Consider the following 13537-nt stretch of genomic DNA (forward strand, 5'->3'; position numbering starts at 1 on the left):
GCCAGGATGGTCTCGATCTCCTGACCTCGTGATCCGCCCACCTCAGCCTCCCAAAGTGCTGGGATTACAGGCTTGAGCCACCGCGCCCGGCCCCTCCCTTTACTTCTAATTAAGAAAATCAGAAGCATTGAAAGTGGGATTGCTTCAACCCTCCACATAAAACCCACCTCCAGTTGTTCTGCCTGCCCTGCTGGTGCAGTGAAATACTGTTCTCATCTCCTCCTCTGCTAGCACCTTTCTTCTCTCCTATGCCAGAAATGTCCCATCAGCATACACACATGCTGTCACATTCAAAATGAGTCAAAACTGCCCCGTGGTACTACCACATCCGCCTCCTTCTTCCCCTTCCTCTGCTTTCCAAAGTGACATGTCTTAAGGTGCCCATATGCTATCTTTACTTCTTCTCCTTCCCATTTTCTTTTGAACCATTTACGAGGTTTTTACTTTTATCACACCCAAACTGTAAAAAGTCTCTAGACAACCTTTAAGAAACAGTTCCTGCCACCCAGGCTGAGGTGCAGTGGCATGATTACAGCTCACTGCAGCCTCAACCTCCTGGGCTCCAGTGATCCTCCCACCTCAGCCCCCCAGTTAACTGGTATCACAGGTATGCACCACCACGCCCGGTTGGTCAATTCTTTCTTACCCTACCACAGAAGCATTTTACACAGTTGACTCCTCCCTTTCTGGAAACATTTCCTTCACCTGGCCCCTAAGATGCCACAGTGTCCTTGTCTAGGCTCACTGGCCACTGTTTCTCAATAGCTTTTCTTTACTGGCTTATTCTTTTCTAGGGTGTCCAGGACTCAGTCTTCATGCTCTAGGAGTCTGCATCAAATCTCATGGCTCTCATCACCTGTGCAGCACTAACCCCAGATTTCTATCTCTAACTGCATCTTTGCCTGGGACTCCAGACACCTACTATGCAACTGTCTTATCTCCACTTGACTTGCACATCTAAAGGGATTTCAAGCTTAGTGTGTCCATGACACCTATTTTTCTCTCCAAAACTGGCTGGATTCTGCTCTTCCACATCTCAGTAAAAGTCACTATCCAACCATTCAGAATTCTTCTTTCTCTTGTATGTCCAGCAAACAAGTCTTGTTGGTTCTATCTTCAAAACATCTGGGCTAGGCACAGTGACTCACACCTGTAATTCCAGCACTCTGGAAGGCTAAGGGCAGATCACTTCAGGTCATGAGTTCAAGACCAGCCTGGGCAACATGGTGAAACCCTGTCTACAAAAAAAAAAAAAAAAAAAAAAATAGCCAGGCATGGTGGGACATGCCTGTAGTCTCAGCTACTCAGGAGGCTGAGGCAGGAGAATCAGTTGAGCCCAGGAGATGGAGGTTGCAGGGAGCCCAGATTGTGCCATGGCATTCCAGCCTGGGCGACAGAGGAAAACTCCATCTCAAAAATATAACTATATATACCACAATTCCAGGCAGTTTTCAATACATAGCCCATACTATTTTAACACCTACGTCTCCTGCCTGGGTCACTCCCTCCCTGTTTCCACTTTTGCCTGTCTTCACTCCCCCACACCCTATAATACACACAGACTATTCTTCATATAGCAGCAAAACTAATCCTTCAAAATGTAAATCATTATTTCACTATTCTGTTCAAAACCCTCCAATTCTCAATCCTGAAAAAAATGGAGAATGAAATAAGATAAACAAAACTGAGATTGTCAGTGCCGGGTGAGAGAAGGAGGACTACACAGGTCTTCGGGGTGCTCTCCGCTCTACTTTTGGTACACTTGAAATTCTCCGTAATAGATTTTTTTAAAAATCGCCAGTGGCTTTTCATCGTATTCAAGATAAAGTCCAAATTTCTTGCCACAGCCAAGAAAGGTTGTCTGCAATCATCTGAGACTCCCTGCTTGGCTCTGACCTCTCCCACCCTGACCACACTGCTGCTGCCTCCTCTTCCACACACAAGCATGCCCAGGCCTTTGACAGCAGTTGCCCCTTTACCTCCAAGATGCTTTCTCTCTATGGCATACTCCCTGAGCTCTCAGGTCAGTCTGTGCTCAAAAGTCACCCCTTGCAGAGGCAGGGCCATCCTATATAAAATGGTCCTCGGTTCCCTATGCTCTTCCCCCCTTATTCCACTTCCTTGTTCTCCTCAGCATTTATCAGAACCAAAAAGCGTTCATCGTGTCCATCCATCTCTTGTATCAAAATGAAGCTCCGGGAAAAAACACACCACATCTCATTCGGCACTGTGTTACCAGAGCCTATGGAAGCACCATGCCACGTGCCCTGTCACTTTTAAGTTCAGGAGTGAATGTGACATCACTGCAGGTATCACAGCCTGTATACCACATGGCAAGAAAAACTTTTTGGATTATGCATTCAATAATGTTATTTAACAAGGAGAAATCTATACCCACACTGAATATTACAGCTTCGAACACATGCTCCTAATAAAATATTATCAAAAGAAAGAACTTACTGGTGTGAGCTGTTGAGAATTTAACAACTGCTGAAACTGCTGTTGATGAATAAGTAATTGTCTTTGCTGGTCAGAAAGTAATCCTAGTCCTGAGGCACTGAAAAATGATTACAATTCTTACTTTTTACTACACACCTCTAACGCATTTTTAGAAGTTTAAACATGAAAGACAACTTTTCAATTTGATGTTTAATAACTTAGGTACAATTTTTAATCCAAACACTTTGAAAACAATTATGTACAAATTATGTGTGTGTGTATATATATATGTGTACAGCTAAACAAGAATTCACATTGTCAAGAAATGTTTTTATTATAAAACAAATAGGCCCTACCTTATTTTATGGAATAGAAATTTACATGTGTTTCTAACAGGCATATGTAATAATTTATCTTTAATTATTCAAAGATAATTTAACTCACACTAAGTAAACACATATTTGAAACAAAGAATCCAAACATACTACTGATTTGACTTATCCTTTTCTAATGGTCCCAATGGTAAAACTAAACACCAATGAAGAGAGCTAGAGGAAACAGCTTTCTAGTACCCACTGCAAATCTATTTAGAAGTATTTATTCCCCCAAAAGTATGTTTAATAACAACATAGTATGTTTAATAACAACATAGCTTTAGTCCCCTAGTTTTGAACAAGCATTCAAATGCAGTTCCAGTACAGTGAAACCAATGAGTCTCACTTCCTGGGAATTCAGATAAATAAATGACCTTTATCCTATACCAAAATCTTTGATTAGAATATTAAAAATATTACATACATTTTAAGAAACTAATATTCATGTTATCTCCACTATATTACCTTTCTTCAGAATTTGATACAGGAATTCAATATACAAATAAGAAAAACTAGTATTTAAAAATAGACATCACAGATTACGACTAATTTTCAGCACAAAACATTTAATGCTGTCACTATAAGTGAATTCATTTAAATCTAAGTTTCAAAAATAAATGTACTCTGTGTATAATATACTTAAAATTTTTGGCAGACTTCTTAAGGTATATCTACAAAGGAGCACATTGAAAGCCCCAATCTAAGGCATAGACAACACTGGTACTCCGTTAGTTACACTAAAAAACCCAAAACATAAGTTTCTTACCTGTTAGTCAGTGTAGCTGGCATTGGATGTGTTGCATTAGGTGGTACAGTTGTGTGAGTGAGAGGGGTAGGGTTCTGGGACATTGTGACAGGAGTCTGCATAACCCCATTTAAAGCTCCTACAATGCCATTAATTGCCAGTTGGTTACCTGGCAAAGCTCCAATTATTCCACCCACTGCAGACACGGCAGGAATGGTGGAAGTTACAGGCTGCATTCCACTAGCTAGTGCCCCCACTGTCACACCATTGACCTGCTGAACTCCACTCACTCCTGAGCCTTGTTGAGCCGGACTCTGCCCAGCAGGAGGTGGGGTAGAAAGAGCTGATGAGCTGCTGGTGCTTTGTCCACTGGAGGTTAAGTCCTAGCGTAAGAAGAGAAACTAAATTTAAAGAACACAGCAAAACTGTTTAATTTAAAACCATTTGACACAATATACTATTATTTACAAGTAAATCACACAGATGAAAATAACCACACAAAAATTACCTGATTTAATACAGGAAGAGAATTATCAGGTAAAAAGCTGTTTCCTATATGAGGGCTCTTACTGCTGTTCAAGGAATCAGTAGTAGGAGCTGGAATAATAAAAGACAAAAAGAAACCTATTTACCCTATTAAATTACATTATGTGTAAGATTAAAGGCTTATTTAAAAGCTTATGCTGAAGACCATATCAAAACCACTTAAATATCAAGTCTTGCTATTCCTAACTGACTTAAACAGGAAAAAAAAATCTATATTGAATACCATCACTTTAAATCAATAATGAGATCATTAGACATTTAAGTAAATGTTACCATTATATTATGGACTAAGGAAGTTAGAGTAAATTCAAGTTGATCACTTAACAGGATTCTTTATGCCCTTGAAAAACGACCTATCATTGCTTTTCTATATCTTCATATAACTGGTGACCAATTATTACTCACTTATAATACAAATAACATTGAAAGCCTATTTTCTTTAGATACAAAATAAATATTTTCACACTTACCAGTCTGTGCTGAAAATGTGTGTATTTGATGAGAAGGACTAGGATTTGCTGTAATTGTTGGAAAAGGCACTGAAAGCTGTGCATTCAATAACTGAAGCCGTTCCTTTTTGGCAGTCAAGTTTTTAATTTGTTCCTCTAATCTTCGGTTTTCAACTTGAAGTTGGTGTAATGACTTCAGCATTCCTAAAACTAGCACACATTTGGATAGTTTTTAATAACAAGTACACACATGAGACTAAGTATTTTACACAGTGCCAGTAACCTTAGAAGTAAGTTACAATAGAACAGTAGAAATTCTGTAAAGTGTTTCTAAATGATTAAGTTTTGTTCCTAAATTTGTATGTGGGATTAAATTTCCTATCTATGTATTTTTATAAGCACAAAGGCAAAGTGTTCCTGGATGTACCTTCTGGAAACTTTGTTGCCACATACCAAAACACACACACCAGCATCAGGTAATTTTCCATTCTCAGTGAAAAGTGATGACATTTTATTTTCGTCAAAATAAAAGCCTATTAAAAATTCAAGAGCCTGTCACTATTTTTCATTGAAGTCATATATAGAATGGTTAAGGATCGCACCAATACCCTTTACCAAAATAACAAGCACATGTTTTTGTTTGTTGTTCCGTTTAAATGAAGTGCTGCCATCAGACTTCCTGGCAGGAAGCCCCTAATCCCAGCTGCTCAGCATGTTGCTCTGCAGGTCACCCAGCAGGGAGCGCTATGTGTGCGCCCAGCCACGTCTCCAGTCCTGGAGAAAGGCGCATCCCCTGTGAACAGGCTGGCTTTCGGTCTGGCCCCCATCACCTCAGGTACTTCAATTCCTTCCACAACTTGGACCTCCCAACTAACAACACAGAGTGTTACTGTTAAGATTTTTGAAGTGTCCATCACATACTAAAAAGTTGTATTTGTTTAACATGACCTCAGGGCCTTCAGAAGATACAACTCCTCTGGTACAGACACATCTGGCCATTTCCCAAGGATTTAGCTTTTATTCCTTCCCTCCAAGATCCCACAAAGAGATCTTAGTGGGCCCAAATGAGATGCAATAAGACTAAGCTAAACCTATCCTCCAGCTATCGTGTTTAAAGGATTAGCCCGGCATGAAATTTCCTCACAATTACCATTTTTTGTCAGGTTACCATTCACAAAATACCAATTTATGGCACTTAGCCAACAATAAGCAAAATGTTTCAATAAAATGAAGCAGCAAAAGTTTATACTCCAAAATGACGAAAATCACCTATTTTTCCCTAAAATTAAGACAAGGCCACATCTCCAGCTAACCACCACCTATTTTAACACTGCATTTTACACCCATGGCCCTAATACTTAAAATGGTGAAGATACTGAAATATATAGTACATGCTCTATAATCCAACAGATGATAAGCATAATATATATTAATTATAGATTTAATTCAGTAATTATTAGCCTTCCTCCAAATTATGAAGAAGCTAGCCGGCCATACTTGACTATATGTTTTTTTTGTTTGTTTTTTTCTAGAGACGGAGTCTCGCTCTGTCGCCCAGGCTAGAATGCAGTGGTGCGATCTCGGCATCCCCTGGGTTCACGCCATTCTCCTGCCTCAGCCTCCCGTGTAGCTGGGACTACAGGCGCCCGCCACCATGCCTGGCTAATTTTTTTTTTGTATTTTTAGTAGAGACGGGGTTTCACCGTGTTAGCCAAGATGGTCTCGATCTCCTGACGTGATCCGCCCATCTCGGCCTCCCAAAGTGCTAGGATCACAGACGTGAGCCACCGCGCCCAGCCGACTATATGTATTTTTTAAAGTAAGTCTTCCAGAGGTGAGCAAGTTTTCTTCAAACAATTGGGCTAAGAGAAGACAGTGCTCATATATTTTAGTAAACTGGTAAGAACAAAGTACAGTGGAGACACAAAGTACCACTATGTATAATCATGGCAAGCACCGAGACAATGCTATATATGAGCCAGGCAGTGGTCCTAATATTTTTCATGTCATTTAATCCTCACAATAACCCTCTGATATGGGTGCATTATTATTCCCAATTGTAAAAATAGGAGACTAAAGAACTTTAAAAAACATGCCCAAGATTATACTATTAATAACAGGTAAAGACAGGATTCAAGTATAAGCAGTAACACTATAGAATCTCTTCTATTAAACCACTACCTTATACTTTCTCTCACTGTATTATATGAAATGTATATCATAATCCCATTACTACTCTGGATGAAAAGTGACTTCTGCATCCATCTGCCTGTTTGTCCATCTGCCCATCCGTCTTGACTTACACGTAAGAAAATGAATACTTACTGTCACTAGGAGTACCCTGTTCTAATAAAAACTGCTGTCCTTCACTCCACTGCCTCTCCAAAAGCTGTTCTATGCTGGCTGCTACTGGAGGCAGATTTTCCAAACTGCTGTTGCCTGGTTGATCATAGCGAATCTGTAAGCTGCTTACAGGGGATCTGTTGAAAACAATTCTCAAGTTAAAAAGAAGGGGAATGCTTTTAAGAGAGTGCAGTTTCTTACCTAAGCTGATCTCTTTTCTCCTGTATGAGTTATAACATCAAGCTGCCTATGCCAGAAGTATCAGGTTCCTGGATTTAGAAAACCATAATCTACCCTAAAATTGAGTAATTATCATTCTTCCTCTCAATATTATAGAATCAAGGGAATAGCTAGCCATCATAGATAATTAAAAACCACTAGAAAATATAAACACACCACCAACAATCTCTGAAATAGGCTGTAAAATAACTTGGTATGGCATAAGACAAAAGGGTGAAAGACAAAATTAGACTTAAAAATAATTTTCCAGAAGAGAAAAGAGTTCCACCACTCTGCTTTATTTGCTATCACAATAACCCTAAACAATTATAATATTGTGAAAGATATTTGAATTTACAACCATCTAAAATCTCAAATATCACTAAAAAGAAATGTTTAACAATCTTGAAGCAGCCTTTTGTTATAAATTAAAAATTACTCATTTTCAAGTATTTTCACAATTAAGAAATAAGACCAAAGCATTTTTTTTTTCTTTCATTTCTGGAAATAGAGTCTCACTTTGTCAGCCATGCTAGAGTGCTGTGATGCAGTGATGGCTCACTATAGCCTTGACCTCCTCGGTCCCGGGTTCAAGCGATCCTCCCACCTCAGCCTCCTAAGCAGCTGGGACCACAAAATCACACGCTACCACGCCCAGCTTTTTTTTTTGGGGGGGGGGAGGGGGTAGCGGGGAGGTTGGGCAGGGGAGACGGAATTTCACCACGTTGCCCAGCTTAGTCTCCAACTCCTGGGCTGAAGTGTTCCTCCCGCCTAGGCCTCCCGAACTGCTGGGATTATAGGAATGAGCCACCATGCCCAGCCCCCAAAGCAATTTTTATTCGATCCTTTTACATGAATATTTCTAAAATGTCTTAGATCTATACTTGAAATGATAAACAACCCTTCTAAAACAAATAGTACTTGTATTAAGATGAACATGTAATGTTCTCTCCACTTTTTGTTTTAAATTAGTAAGTGTGGCCATTTCTGATCTCCAGCTACCATGCTAACATAATACATTTAAAGAGCTTTAGAATTTCCAATGTGTTTGTATATATCTCATATGATCTCCACAACAACCTAGTGAGAAGTTGAAGCCTGGTCCATTTTCAAATGAGGAAACAGGATGGAGTTTTAGTGACTTGTCCAAAGACACACTGCTGGTGAGGTGACAAGAGCTGGGCTACACAACTCAGGTCTTCTAACAACCCACTAGAATTCTTGACACTGCCTTAATATGCTGCTCTACAAAATTTTCGTAAGATGTTAAACAAATGGGGTTTTTATTCCATATGTAAACATTATGGGCTACATACAATTGGCCATCCCTCTGCAAATAGTACATTATACCAGAATAATTTAGGCTGTTACATTTCAGGCTGATTTCTAAAGAGTAATATAAAGTTGGAAATAATATGCTAAAAATAATTTAGTACCATTTGTTAAGTCCCATTTCACTAATGAAAAGGAAACACTATACTAAGCAAAACAGCACTAAGAGATTTTTAATAATTTCTCGGTAGCTTGTAGTATTTCAAGTTTAAAAGGGGGACGGAGAAGTGCTCTTCCACTAAACACTGAGCAAACATCCATTAACTTTCTTCTTTGAAAAGAAAAGCAACATAGAAGTAATCACAACATAAAATCACAGACTAGTTTATCACTGTGTTCTTCAGATTCCTGGTTTCCAAAGAATGAATATTTGATTTTCTGCAGAGTTCAATCAGGGAAAATAACACTACTTTTAGTTCACCCAGGAATTATATAGGAAAAAAGGCACCACTAGAGATGTACCATTAGAAAATAAAGTTAATGGTTACTGAACTAATCTCTATGATAAGATGTTCCTTAACAGACATTCCCCAAATATATTAGCAATACTGTTATTCATTATCTGTCATCACATGAAAAAGTTCATTTTGGAAAAAAAAAAATTTGTAGACATGGAGTCTTGCCATGTTGCCCAGGCTGGTCTTGAACTCCTGGCCTCAAGCAATCCTCCCAACTTGGCCTCCCAAAGTGCTGGGATTATAGACATGAGCCACCATGCCTGACCAAAGTTTTCATTTTTAATCACATTTCTCCCTTACTTAGAAGAAAGACCCTAGAATGGGTTTTTCTCTTACTCTCCATTCTCACCCAGTCTAACACCATGTTTGAGGGAGGGTTCCTAAATTAGAGAACACGGAGAAAACAAAGAGAAGGCACAGAAGGGAAATAAAATTAATAGATAGCCATCACCAAAGTTCCATTCTCCCCTACAAACAGACACAGTATCTCATACAACATTCTCCCCATTTAGAACAGAAGGAATATGCAGTTCGGTAACCCCAAATATATTAATTATATTTTAATAAATGGTACCTGAATACTGTCATAAAATAATTTCAAAAAACTTGTAATACATTTGCTATAACTGATTCAAACAATTTAAGACCTAGTAGGAATTTAGTGATCTACCACAGGACTTTACTGAATTAGGAACTGGAGACTAAGGGATTAAGTGCTATACCTATAACAGAGCTAAAACGAACCCAAAGTTGAAAGTCTTGGGTCTACAACTTTAAGAGATCTTGAAACTATTTTATGATCAAAAAGAATTATTCAAATCAATATACAAGTAATAAATAAGAGTTCGAACTGACTGGAAACCAAAGGAAAGGGATTTGTTTTACTTAGAAATCTAATGGTGTTTAAATTAGTATTTAAATTAATTTGGAATCATTTTTCTTGTCTAGACATGCTTCTTATCTGTAGAATGCTTTTATAACCTCACAAATGTACACTCTACTGATATGAGATAAGAAAGTTTCCAAATCTCAGTTTCCTTTGCCTATACTTTGCAGTGTAAATAGTGCTTACCGTGGCGAGAGACTTCCTCGGGGTGAGCTTCCTCTGCCAACTAGGTTGCGGCTATTGTCTCCAAGATCTTGATCTGTAGTGTAAATATTTCAGAGCTGATAAAGTGACTCTCACTAGATAAGAGGTTTTAAACTCTTGCCCTGATTTTTCCTAAAACATACATTAAACCTTTACCACTATCTTTGCAGTTCCCATGAAAGGAGAAGATCTAGCATGTTGCTAGTTTAGAATTGCTGAACTGTGGCATGTAAGGCGTTGTCCCTACACGTTTTTGTGGGTGTAGAAGGCCATGGATTATGTTCTGTTCTTTCATTCTTTTCAATTTTACAGCACAGAAGCGTGGTTTGCATTTGCTGTACCCTCCCCTCAGCCACTTTTAATTTCTACGGTTAAAGTAATGAATCACAGCTGTGGACAGCTAATCTGTATGCTTATCACAGCAACTCCGTATGCTTTGTATTTTTTAACACTTTGCATCCCAAGACAAGCCATAAAACACATTTACATAGAGCTGCACACCAAGACTAAAATTATGGTGTTAGAGCCTTACACCAAGAATAAAATCACATACAACACTAAATTTCCAAATTGACAAAAACAAGCAGGAATACAGAATCCTGAATTTTAAAGAAAAAAAATTAACTTTTCAAAATATTCCTTAGGTAATATCAAATATCTCTGCTTGGAAAGTAACTTGTATTTCCCCTGCAGTTACTTCCTTATAAAAATCACCTTATCTGGCCTCTTTCAAGGTTGTCCTCTTATTCTGAGTCAGGTAACCTCTGACCCTTAATGAGTAAAGACAGACTGATCCATTCTTGGTGAACTGCTAAATCCATTCCCTTCCCCCAAACAGGCATGACTACTTGGACATGTCAACCAATCCTTAAGGATGGAATGAAACAAAGCAAATCCAGTGGCTCATTAAGACAGTACAAGAGACAAATGCGACAAAACGTCAACTGGTGAACATTCACAGGATTACTAAACACTGCAGAAATTCTCTAACAGGATTTTTTTAACCAAGTTTGTGTAATACAATTTCATGAATTATGCAAATAAAGGTTTAGGCTATTCACAGACAAGCCCAGTGTTATGTTACTTTCATTGCATAGAACTGAGAACTGAACACATCAATCACAAAAGTCACAGGAGACACTGCTGCATTCCTGCCTGCTGATGGCTCTGCTGAAACATTTCCATTTCAGACAGTAAAAAAAAAAAAAGCACATCGCTATTTTGCAGCACAGCATACTATTGACTTCCAACTGTGATTCTTTTTTTATTGTAAATTGACAATTTGTAATTATATAAATTTGGAGTACAAACTGATGTTATGATATATGAATGTAATGTGGAATAATAAAATCAAGCTAGTTAACATATCCATCACCTGAAATATTTAACATTTTCCAACTGTGAATCTTTTTTTTTTAAGTACAATCCTCTATTAAACCACATCCCTACATGTTTTCAAATAAAATGAACCAAAAGGGGAAAAAACTTAAAGTAGGTGAGAGTAGAGTTTTAGAGTTTAATAATTCTTGAAAACTTACCTGTTTGATTGTTTTCAGACTGAGCTATAAGAGCTGCCATTGATGAATTTGGATTTAATCTATTGCCATACATAAGAGACGGTGCCTGACTAAGCGAAGATCCAGATAGGGTATTTGCCTAAATGGAAAAAATTACAATGATAAATGAATTATATTTGAAAATATATTAAAGTTTTCCCTTCTAATAGATCTAGTAATTATATTCTCCAACTTAAGAATATAAGCAAAATGTGTGACCTTCTGAAAAGCAAATTTCATTCTTACTTGTTTTACCATTTCAACATGTCAATTTTTTAAAAAGTTACATAACTACAAAAAAAATTTTTTTTTTTTCTTTTTTTGAGACAAGAGTTTCACTCCTACCCAGGCTGGAGTGCAATGGCGTGTTCTCGCCTCACTGTAACCTCCACCTCTAGGGTTCAAGCAATTCTCCTGCCTCAGCCTTCCCAGTGGCTGGGATTACAGGAGGCACCTGCCACCATGCCGAGCTAATTTTTTTGTATTTTTAGTAGAGATGGGGTTTCACTGTGTTAGCCAGGATGGTCTTGATCTCCTGACCTCGTGATCCGCCCGCCTCGGCCTCCCGAAGTGCTGGGATTACAGGTGTGAGTCACCGTGCCAGGCCCGAAACCCAGCATTTTTACATAGTTTAACTTTGTATTGATTTTGTAAACCTGGGCATGATGTTACAATGTATTTATTTAAAGGACCTTGTGGACCATGCAGCATGTCTGACCCTCTGTGTAAATCTATAAGTGCCCTCAATGAGCCCAGATTTCCTGGCTCTGGGATCAGACGCAGCTTGCTTTTGTTCTCTGTCCAAAAGTTCAGCTTTCTATCAGCAGTCCTGAGCTGCAAGTAATGAGTACCAGACAGTACTCTCCTCAAATGGGAGATTACAGGGAACCTGTCGAGGCATCAAAAGCAGTGGCTCTAGACTTGAGATCCGTGGAAGCCCCAGAAGGCCCATGAGCTCCTCTCCACAATTGTACATAAAATTTGAAGTATGGGTACATTTTTTCCTGGGAAATGAGTTCATAGCCTTAACTAGAAGTTCAAAAGGCTCCATTACATATACATACATATACATACATACATTACATATACATACATATACACACATACATTACATATACATACATATACATATGTTCTATCTTAGAGCCAATGTAATGGCTCAAATAAATGACTTTTAAGAATTCTCTGCCTTTTGATGAGTAGTTGCCAGGGCTTGGCGGGTTAGGGAGGAAGGAATAGGCAGAGCACAGAGGATTTTTAGGGCAGTGGAAATCTTCTGGATGACACTACAATGGTGGATACATGTTGTTATACATTGGTCAAAATCCATAGAATATCCAACACCAAGAGTGAACCTCAATGTAAACTAGGCAATTTGGATGATAATAATGTATCCATGTAGGTTAATTGATTGGAATAAGTGTACCACTGTGGTGCTTCGGATGTTTATAGGGAGAGAAGGTTGTGTGTGAGTGAGGACAGAGGTTATATGGGAACTCTGCATTTTGTGTTCAATTTTGTGGTGAACCTAAAACTGTTTTAAAAATAAATTTTATTAATTTCTAAAAAAAAAAAAGAAACAGGTCACAAAGACCATCAGGCTTCTTCCTGAAAATACAGGTCCAATCTTATTCTGACAAATGTTACACAGAAATCTCAGTCACAATAAAGATTACAACTACTAACTTCTTATTCACAAACTTAAAATAACATCTACAATACAATTAAATTTAAAAATTCTGGAAAGAACCTTGTACTTCATCATAATAAAATTGAATTTGTGAGCCGGGCATGGTGGCTGATGCCTGTAATCCCAGCAGGCATTGGGAGGCCGAGGTGAGTGGATTACGAGGTCAGCAGTTCAAGACCAACCTGGCCAAGATGGTGAAACCCCATCTCTACTAAAAATACAGAAATTAGCCGGGCATGGTGGCAGGCACCTGTAATCTCAGCTACTCGGGAGGCTGAGGCAGGAGAATCGCTTGA

The 13537-nt window shown here is 38.5% G+C and overlaps 1 protein-coding gene across 1 annotated transcript in view; it reads right to left on the reverse strand.

Moving 5' to 3' along the window:
• MLLT10 (myeloid/lymphoid or mixed-lineage leukemia (trithorax homolog, Drosophila); translocated to, 10) overlaps positions 1-13537 on the reverse strand; it is a 134681-nt gene that overhangs the window by 6409 nt on the left and 114735 nt on the right. The window contains exons 10-16 of the mRNA XM_011991333.1: positions 11534-11651; positions 9978-10050; positions 6879-7033; positions 4575-4763; positions 4067-4155; positions 3580-3941; positions 2461-2557 (exon numbers count right to left, since the gene is read on the reverse strand). Coding sequence (XP_011846723.1) covers positions 2461-2557; positions 3580-3941; positions 4067-4155; positions 4575-4763; positions 6879-7033; positions 9978-10050; positions 11534-11651 — 1083 coding nt within the window. The remainder of the gene's footprint in view (positions 1-2460; positions 2558-3579; positions 3942-4066; positions 4156-4574; positions 4764-6878; positions 7034-9977; positions 10051-11533; positions 11652-13537) is intronic.

Source organism: Mandrillus leucophaeus, unplaced genomic scaffold (assembly GCF_000951045.1).
Source record: "Mandrillus leucophaeus isolate KB7577 unplaced genomic scaffold, Mleu.le_1.0 Scaffold394, whole genome shotgun sequence".
In the NCBI taxonomy this organism is placed as follows: domain Eukaryota; kingdom Metazoa; phylum Chordata; class Mammalia; order Primates; family Cercopithecidae; genus Mandrillus; species Mandrillus leucophaeus.